This window comes from Geotrypetes seraphini, unplaced genomic scaffold, assembly GCF_902459505.1.
Source record: "Geotrypetes seraphini unplaced genomic scaffold, aGeoSer1.1, whole genome shotgun sequence".
In the NCBI taxonomy this organism is placed as follows: domain Eukaryota; kingdom Metazoa; phylum Chordata; class Amphibia; order Gymnophiona; family Dermophiidae; genus Geotrypetes; species Geotrypetes seraphini.
Genome location: NW_022985889.1, coordinates 26540 through 36837, shown reverse-complemented (window position 1 = coordinate 36837; position 10298 = coordinate 26540). Strand labels below are relative to the sequence as shown.

Here is a 10298-nt window from a genome sequence, read left to right as displayed (position 1 = left end):
ACCACCGTGGCTAAAAACCACACTATAATTTTGTAAAAGGGGGAGGAGTTAGTTTGTGATTACATACTAGGCGAAGGTGTTTTCTGTGTTCTGTGTGTTCGAAAGACATGGTTTTCTGTTAGGATTGACTGTGTAGGATTGATCTGTACTAGTCTGACTTGTTTAGTTTTACAATGGGTTTATTGATGTACTGCTCACTGCAGTATGTAAGATGCTGCCTTTTCCTAGATATTCATGTGTGACGTGTGGATTGTTACAAAAAATCATGTTTTTCATACAGATGGGGGGGGGGGGCGTCAAAAAAATGATGGGCCCCGGGTGTCACATATGCTAGGTACGCCACTGTAGGGGGTGATTGTGCCTGATGGTGAAAGAAGTAGAAAAGGCGACAGTTACAAGTAGGAGGATGTTTGGGTGCATAAGGAGAGGAATACCCAGTAGGAAAAGGGAGGTGATAATGCCGATGCCTAGGTCTCTGGTGAGGCCCCATTTAGTGTACTGTGTACAATTTTGGAGATTGCATCTTCAAAAAGATATAAATAGGATGGAGTCGGTCCAGAGGGTGTAAACTAGGATATTATTTGAGGATTAAGAGCGGGCGATAAGGAAATCAACACCTTAAGATACTTAACAGTTCAGTTTAATGCCAAGAAGAAACAAGTAGTTGATTAAATTCATAATCAAGGTTGATTTGTTAAGATTTTAAACTCCTGTTCAATGTAACTAGATTTCACATCAATGGACAGTCTGTATCTACAGGGGGGAAAAGCTGAGTAAATCAAGCCCTAAGGTTCTTACCTGCTTTTGATTGACTGGAGTTTTGTCCCACCGGATGGGCTCCATTATGGTCTTCCTTGTTTCCTAAAATGAAATGAAATTATGGTGATTAATTCTGTATTATACAATACTGAACTAGGATGAAGGATGGATTCTTTGTTGAAACACGTGTTTTAAGGAGGAAGTTAGCCTTGTCTTGCTATGTGCCTTACATAAATATGCCACTAAACCAAAGTCATCAACGTGTGCTACTGTTAAGTCATATTATTTTAATACAGGGTTTCATAAATAAAAAGGGACTTTGTGCTAAAAATAACTTAACAGCAGTCTACAGCGATCATTTCCCTTCTTATTGTTTCCACGGAGGCTCATTGCAAACCAAACATCTCACTGATCCTAGAGCAGTGGTCTCTAAAGCGCGGTTCCTAAAGTCCTTCATTGCAGCCCCCAAACAGTTGACTTGACATGCTCAAGTCCTATAAATGTGTTCATTTCAGTCTTGTCCACTTTGTTTGCAGTTTCTATAGCATCTCTTAAGGGTGTTGCTACTGTTGACAATCCAAAATAAAGGGAGCTTTTAAAATCTATCCTTGAAGTGTTGTAGAATCAATATTCGTTTTAATTTTTTAATGTTTCAAACCCAGTCCGAAGAAGCAGGTCAAGATAGTTTACATAATTAGAAGTATGTTTAAGCTTGAAATCTTTTGCTGGCCCTCGGATCTTTCTCAAACTCACTGTGTGACCCTTTACACGTCTAAAGCCATTAAACATTTGATTCATTCTTTTATATTTTTGATTTTTTTTCTCACCTTTGGTATCTTTTTTTCTGATGAAATGGCTATAAAATATGCAATTACTGGGCAGGTCCATATGTACTCATGTGCATTACGAAACACTTAGCATAAATAGAACAAGAAAGCATGAGAAGAGGTAAACCATGGCGGCTGAAAAAAAGCTCTTATAATGCTGAGACTCATTTCAGATAATGATGGGCCATCCAGCCAAACTAATTCCTGGTGGCAACACATGTGTTTTTCTTGGCATGATACAGGAGTGGTTTGCCATTGTCTTCTCCTGAGGCATGGAGGGTTCAATGACTTACCCAATGCCACGAGAGGCTGCTGTGATATTTGAAATTGGGCCTTCTGGTTTACCAATGTTCTTCTCTTCCCACTTCTCATGTTGCCTCATTAAAATTTCTCCAATAGAGCACACATGTCTTAATATACTTGGCTTAACTAATTTAAAAATATCTAATCTACGAGCCCTGAGTCTTTCCTTTCAAGTCTTATAAGGCTACCAGGAACAATCTTGTCTAACTTCCATTCAAGAACCATTTAAGAATGATTCATTCAGTATGTATTACAGACAGTAAAATGTCAATACACATGCATACCTTGTTGTTTCTCAAAGATTGGACTTGCTGTAACTTCTTTAGTGGCCTAAAATGAAGAATAAAAATACATGTCAATTACTTTTCATCAATACTAAATCCTTGCACCATATTCACAGCATGACCTAAGGAGCTCCTTGTGGTATGAAATGAATTGAAAATAACTCCTACTATTTATCATTTATAAACTTTTTTCAGGGATAACTGTAATTCATTTAATTCTTCACATGTAAGAATACATTAAAAACTTACTATTATACTCAGACATTTCTAAGTGAAAATAATGTATTTATTGGCGGCGTTGCCCTGCGACAGCTTTTTCACTTTTGGTTTTGTAGGTCTAGTCTCATGTTTGCCATTCCCTCTGTCCTATATTGCTTTAGTTATGGTGTGTTTAAAGCTGAATTGTAGCTTTGCCCCTGGGCAATTTCTCTCAGTGGGTTAGTGTTGCCTAGGGTTACCATATGGCTTTCAATGGCAGTGCGGTTGGGATCTGCGGGGTTTACATTTTACCCAGTCCTGGTGTGCAGTGCTTTTAAAATAGTGAGTAATTCAGCTGTTCACCTTCCCCTCCCTATGTCATCTCAAAAGATTCCTCGACAAAACCTTTGCCTTCCAGGCGTCTAAGCTGAACCCATGGCTAGCCCGAATGGTGCTCGAGGCCCCTACCTACCTCGGCTTCAGAAAATTACTTAAAACTCACCTATTCCGTGAACAGGACCCTTAACCCCCTTTCTCCCGCAATAAACCGATACCTGCCCCCACCCCCTCCTACTGCTCTTCTCCTACCCCCCACCCCTTATTTGGTCGGTTTCTCTCTCTCTCTCTTACCTTCCAACCTAACCTTCTTCATTGCTTGAAACTCTGATAAAATGTTGTAATTCCACGTGTCATCTCGGATCTTAATTAATTGATGTGAACCGCCTAGAACTCCTTGGGTATGGAGGTATACAAGAATAAAATTATTATTATTATTATTATTATTAAAACCTGGATATCTCAATCCGTGCTCTTTTTTCTGGAGCCATATGGTAACCCTAGTTTTGTGTATACCATGACAGTAATGAATCTCACTTCTAAGCCAGGGCATGTGGCGTATGATCTCAGTCTCTCCAACCTACTTCTAATCTTCACCTAGGTGGTCATTGTTGTGTCTCTTTTTGTTTTATTTTATCCTTCTGAATTTTCTTTTACTGCAAACTGCTTAGTTATTATTTTGATTGAGCAGTAAATCAAATAAAGTTGTTGTTGTTGTTGATGATAATGATGGTCATAAAAAAGCATTTTGCACTACTACTGTTACTTAGCATTTCTATAGTGCTGCCAGATGCAAGCAAAAGCAGTGCCGCACATTACATTAACCACATGAACATAAGAATAGCCTTACTGGGTCAGCCCAATGGTCCGTCAAGCCCAGTAGCCCGCTCTCACGGTGGCCAATCCAGGTCACCAGTACATGGCCAAAACCCAAAGAGTAGCAATATTCCATACTACCAATGCAGTGGCTTCCCCCATGTCTTTTTCAATAACAGACTATGGACTTTTCCTCCAGGAACTTGTCCAAATCTTTCTTAAAACCAGCTACGCTATCTGCTCTTACCACATCTTACCACGCGTTCCAGAGCTTAACTATTCTCAGAGTGGAAAAAAATTTCCTATTAGTTTTAAAAGTATTTCCCTGTAACTTCATCGAGTGTCCCCTAGTTTTTGTAATTTTTGATGGAGTGAAAAATCGATCCACTTGTACCCATTCTACTCCACTCAGGATTTTGTAGACTTCAATCATATCTCCCCCTCAGCCGTCTCTTTTCCAAGCTGAAGAGCCTTAACCGTTTTAGTCTTTCCTCATTCGAGAGGAGTTCCAACCCCTTTATCATCTTGGTTGCTCTTCTTTGAACCTTTTCTAGTGCCACTATATCTTTCTCGAGATAAGGAGACCAGAACTGAACGCAATACTCCAGATGAGGTCGCACCTGGAACGATACAGGGGCATTATATCGTTCTTAGTCTTGTTAACCATCCAATGATGAGACAACCCCTGCTAATCAGACAGACAAGCAGAACAATTGGGATAGGAATTGCAGAGGGAGTGACAAAATAGACAAGGACTGCACAAGTGGGTTGGAGTTAGGAGTTAAAAGCAGCGTCGAAAAAGTGTGTGTATATGAAAACTGGTAGAAACGGAGCTTGGCGTACCGATTCAGGAAATCTGCTCCAGGCATATGGTGCAGCAAGATAGAAGGGATGGAGTCTGGAGTCGACAGTAGAGGAGAAGGGCACAGAAGAGGCTTATCTGAGAAGTGGAGTTCTACTCTAAACCTATATCATAGGCCAGAGGTAGGCAATTCCGGTCCGCGAGAGCCTGAGCCAGGTCAGGTTTTCAGGATATCCACAATAAATATGCATGAGATAGATTTGCATCTCATGGAAGCTGTGCATGCAAATCCATCTCATACCTATTCATTGTGGATATCCTGAAAACCTGACCTGGCTCCGGCTTTCGAGGACCGGAATTGCCTACCCCTGTCATAGGCCATCGTTTTCAGTGTGTTCCATTTAAGCAAGTAGAGTCACAATGTAGACGAGCAAGCTTTTCATGCGAATTTAATAGATACTCCAATTTGTATTAAACGTAATAAAGATCCTGGCACATTATCTCATGCTTTTTGGTTGTGTCCTTTGATCAACTCATTTTGGTCTGCCATCCTATTATTTTTGGGTTCTTTATGGGGTAATTCGATAGTGGGTTGTCCTAGGGGAATAATTTTTGGTAAAGCATCAGATTGTGGGGTTTTTGGCCAATTAAAATGTATTTTATTTCAGAAAGCATGTATGATTGGGCATAAATGTTATTATGCAGTTTTGGTTGCAGAAAGAATCTCCAAGTTTTTGGCATTGGAGGAATCAATACATCGCTTATTTTTATTTGAGAGTTGGGAGGTTAGAGATTCGCCTAAAAAAACTCGTCTTTTTATGGACGTTTGGGATCCTTATATTCAGAATCTTTCACCAAAAATACGAAGTTTGGTTATCAATGATTTATTATGAAAATTAGGTTTACTAATTACAATCCAGTTATTTGTTTTAATTCTTTATTTTTGTCAACTTTCATCCAGGGTGAGGGATTTCATTTAGGGGAAGATAATGGGTAGGGGATGGAATTAAGGGGGGTGTAGATAAGATTGAATTAATTCATATGGAAATTAAATTTGAAAGAATGATTTAAATTTGTATGAAATTTATTGTAATTCTTATTGTATTGAATGTATTTCTGTATTATCCTATTGTACTGATTATTTGATTCTTTCAATAAAAATTGTTATACATAAGCAAGTAGAGTCTCCTAGAAACATTTATAAAATTGTTAACATTTTTTTTGCCTCAACCTAGTAAAATGATTTCTGCATTTAATTTCTTTGTTCCCTTTAATGTTTGTATGTACCACTTCTACTTCTACTATTTATCATTTCTATAGTGCTGAAAGGCGTACGAAGCGCTGTACATTAAACCTTCAATAGATGGTCCATTTTTTATATTCTCCGGCTCGTTCACACTAATGTTTGGGGCCACCATTTTTCTTTCTAGCTTTTTATCTGTTAAAAACCCACATTTTTTGGCAACCTATGAAAAACAATCCAGTGATAACATTGCTTCTGTGATGATTTGTTCCAAATAGGTGGCAAGGGTATGGGGTTCTGACTTCTCATCAGGCAAGCCTATTTGATGGGCAAAAGTCCTGGTATGGGATGACTTGTGTGCTTCCTCCGATTGGAGGAATGTATTCTATAATATGATGCAGATTGAGAAACTGGTGGTTGCCAGATCAGTACATAGCAACATAGGGCTCCTTTTATGAAGGTGCGCTAATGTTTTTAGCGCGCGCTAGCCGAAAAACTACCGCCTGCTCAAGAGGAGGTGGTAGTGGCTAGCGCACGGCATTTTAGCGCGTGCTATTCCACGTGTTAAGGCCCTAACGCGCCTTGAAAAAGGAGCCCATAGTAAATGGCGGCAGATTTTTTATTTATTTATTTATATAGCCTAAGTCAGTGATTCCCAACCCTGTCCTGGAGGAACACCAGGCCAATCGGGTTTTCAGGCTAGCCCTAATGAATATGCATGAGAGAGATTTGCATATGATGGAAGTGATAGGCATGCAAATTTGCTTCATGCATATTCATTAGGGCTAGCCTGAAAACCCAATTGGCCTGGTGTTCCTCCAGGACAGGGTTGGGAACCACTGGTAAGTAGTTTACATTCAGGTACTCAAGCATTTTTCCCTATCTGTCCTGAACGGTCCATCCAGTCTGCCCATTAGTTATTCTCATTAAAAATACATGATTAAATTAACTTGTCTCTTCTTTGATATTTCTGGGTCATAGACTAAAGTCCACCTGGTATTGTCCTAGGTTCCAAATGCTGAAGTTGCCATCTAATCGAACCATTGTGACACCACTGCTGAGGCTGGCTCTTAGGCATTGGTGGAATGAGGCATTATGACATCACAATCTCAGCTCTGGAATGTTGCTACTCTTTGGGTTTCTGCCAGGTAACATAGTAACATAGTAAATGACGGCAGATAAAGACCTGAATGGTCCATCCAGTCTGTCCATTAGTTATTCTCATTAAAAATACATGATTAAATTAACTTCCCTCTTCTTTGATATTTCTGGACCATAGACTAAAGTCCATTCCACCTGGTATTGTCCTAGGTTCCAACTGCTGAAGTTGCCATCTAAGCTCACTCCAGCCTATCCAACCATCCCGTTGTTTGCAGGATATCTACTGTAAAGTCTGGCCAGTAACGTCCTCATGTTCCAAGTTAGTGGAGTTCCCATTGATGCCCTCCCCAGCCCATCCAACACTGAATTGTATGGGACATATACCATACAAGTTTGTCCAATACCGGCCTTAGTTCTTTAATTTATACCATTTGTTTCTAATTAGAGATCCTCTGTGTTTATCCCACACTTTTTTGAATTCCATCACTGTTTTCTTCTCCACCACCTCCCTCGGGAGGGCATTCCAGGTATCCACCACCCTCTCCGTGAAAAAGAATTTCCTAACATTACTCCTAAGTCTTCCTCCCGGCAACCTCAAGTTATGCTCTCTAGTTTTTTGGATTAAGTCCATGCTTTTTTCAGTAGTAGCTCAAGGCTTTACATTCAGCTACAAGAGGTATTTTTTAGAGGGTAATGGGGATAAGGCAGGGGGTGGGAGGGTGTTGCCCAACCGCACAGAACTTAACGGTTTTGCGGTATAAAAGTGTGTTTTTATGTTGTGTTATCACAAGGAAAATCGGTGGGATTTGAGCTTGGTTTTCCTAGATTTTAGACCACTGTTCTAATCACTCCAACTATGTGTCTTCTGATCTGTAAAGTTTGTCTACAAATGCTTTCCCCAAGGCCTAGGAGCGATGTCCTTAACTCATCGTAATTACGAGGTAAGGGTAGAGACGTCAAGAAAAGAGAGTCTTAGGCAAGTTCTCTCCTTTTCTTTCTGTTCTATTCTAGTTTATTAGAGAAGTCTTAGAAGGAGTAGGCTAGCAGGCAACTGGAGTAAGTTTGGGGGAATAGGAGGGCAGTAAGGTGGGGGTGAGGAGAAAAGTTTAAAATGCACAAAACTGAATAACTGTTTATTGTGCAAGCTGTACATCAGAACCAAATGTACGCCTTGTTTTGTTATTGCCAAACTTCTGTAAACAAACTGAATTCTACATTCAACCCTCACAAATTAGACTATAATCATTTGTTTAACATCTAAAAAGTATATGAATGGAGGAATAATAATAATAACAGCTTATATACCGCAATACCGTGAAGTTCTATGCGGTTTACAAAGATTAAGCAAAGGTACAAATTGAATGACTGCATCACTTAGAAGTTTATGGTACTGTTGCTTTAAGTATACAATCCTGATGTATATTTATTGCAGGGTAAATATTCATCCGGAGGCGGTGAGTGTTTTGCTGACAGCCACTGGTGTTATTCCCGGGTAATCAATGCCAGGCCATGTCCAGGCTTCAGCTTTGACTATCCGGCTTATGTGGCTTTGGCTAACACAAGGCTAGTTACCGGTAAGTCAATATTCCAAACTTAAGTGACCATGGGTTGCTGCATAAAGATAAGACTGCGGTTTATGTGGTCCCATTTATGTGGTGACTCTGGCCGGTTAAGTGCTGAATATCGGCACTTAAGGTTTATGGTTTTTATTCACAAATTAGATCAACTGCTTCTGGTTGCAAAAGAAGTTGAAGCTGCTTGCTGCCTCCACCTTCAGAACGCCCTCAAAATAGCTGGATTTCACTAATTTTCGGTGGTGATAACTGGTTAAGTGCCACTGAAAATTAGCAAATAGCTTCAAACAAGTGATTTAACCAGTCAGTGGCTTTTACTGGCCGATTAAATCATTTCAAATATCGTGTCATATTTTTTATGTGTGTCAGTTCTGGAAACCACTGAGTTGTTTTTTTTTGGCGGTATAAGAATTTTTAAAATAAATATATAAAATAATCTTTAGTGTGCGCTAAATCGGTTAGCGCGCCTTAGTAAAAGGACCCCTAAATTTTTAAGTCATGCTATGGAACGCTCCCCATGATAAGTTATACAGGATAATAGAATACGTAGCATATCTCCATGGCGTATAAAATAGTGGTTTACCTCATTTATTAGCTCGTGGAACTTGCTTACAACCTCCTTACAGTTCAGTAACGTTTTGTCCATGTCTTCTCCTTTTTTACATTTTTGGACTCTTCTCAGGAACAAGTAATCTTCATGTAAACTCATCTCCTCCTTGACCTTTTAGTGGATCATTGAAATAAAAGAGAGTAATAGCCTATGAATTAAAATAATGAAGACTCAGACACGGACAGCTCCATTTCTAGATAAAAAATGCAATTTAAATATAATCCAGACTTTCGATGTATTTTTAAAAATGGAAGTCCTAGAACTGCTACACTGCACTTTTATCCCTGACTGTTTAAAACTTTGATAATAATCGTAGACTTTTGTAAGAAGATGTCATTATATTTCTACATAGCTTCATAAAAGAAACCATAAACAGTTGAATCTTTTCCCTTAGACAGTTTGATTCTAATTAAATTTTGTCTGCTGTATAAGCTAAATGAGTCTTTATTAGCTCATTATATAATCTGTCCTGTGCTTGCAAAGTTTCCTGTTTTACGGAAATACAAGAGAAGTGTAATCACCGGTTTATTTATCAAATTGTAGAAATCCAGTCATTATAATATATACCTTTTTGTTTCCATGATTATAACAATCCATATCATGAAAAATATGGGGTTCTTCGTCTTACCTTATCCATCTTCATGTAGAGATATAAACCAAAAAGTGTCGTTCCAAGAACTTGAGCTAAAATAAATAAAGTAAGAAAGCACAAGAAAGTTTTCATTGTCGCAGGAGATGGTGTATTTGCAGGTCTTGAGGGGCTTTGGTCATACGGTTCGTTCATTCTTTGCTAGAGTTGACGTGTTGCCTTCCACCAAGTTCCTACGTCCAAGCAGCATTGGTTCTATGACTCTGACACCTTAAGGAAAGTTATGTGTAGTGTGAGTGCTACAACCCACACTTCCTGGAAAATATTGCCTTGTAGTATGTTGGTTTGTTCACTCTCAGCTCCCACAGCAAATCACTCACACGAGCTTGTCTCTGTGTCATTGGCTTCCATATTTCCAATTGATAGATCATACAAAGGGTGACCTGGATGTTCCTTTTCCATGTGCATATGCTTACCCTGAAATCTATGAAGCTTCTTTATACCACTAGTGAATTTCTAGAGCTTACTAAGGGTGGAAGTTATCATGGGTTGCTGTTAAAACGGATTATTTTACCACAACTCAGGCTACTTTAGTACAGACAGTGCAATGACATTTAATTGCTAATAAGCCAGGTTAACAGAAAAATAACACATCTTAAGATAACTACTGCTCCCCTAAATGAAGTAAATTTACTGTATAACTTACCTACTTGGAAATTATTCTTATAATGTAGGTGTTCTTAGGGAAATCACAAAATCTGCACAACCTTTGGAAATACTACTGAATCTTTGAAATAATCATGAAACAGTTCCAGTGGTATGTACAACCAGTATTGGGGGCAGAGAGTGGCACAGT

General features: G+C 39.1%; 1 protein-coding gene across 1 annotated transcript; it reads right to left on the bottom strand.

Moving 5' to 3' along the window:
* Positions 1–798: 798 nt before the first annotated feature.
* CD40LG (CD40 ligand) lies at positions 799–9670 on the bottom strand (the record flags this gene model as incomplete). The annotated part of the gene is made up of 4 exons (XM_033928950.1): positions 9482–9670; positions 8827–8964; positions 2174–2219; positions 799–861 (listed from the first exon to the last, which is right to left on the bottom strand). Coding segments are annotated over exons 1-4 (403 nt in total), but the record flags the coding sequence as incomplete, so codon positions are not given.
* Between the last annotated feature and the right edge of the window lie 628 nt (positions 9671–10298).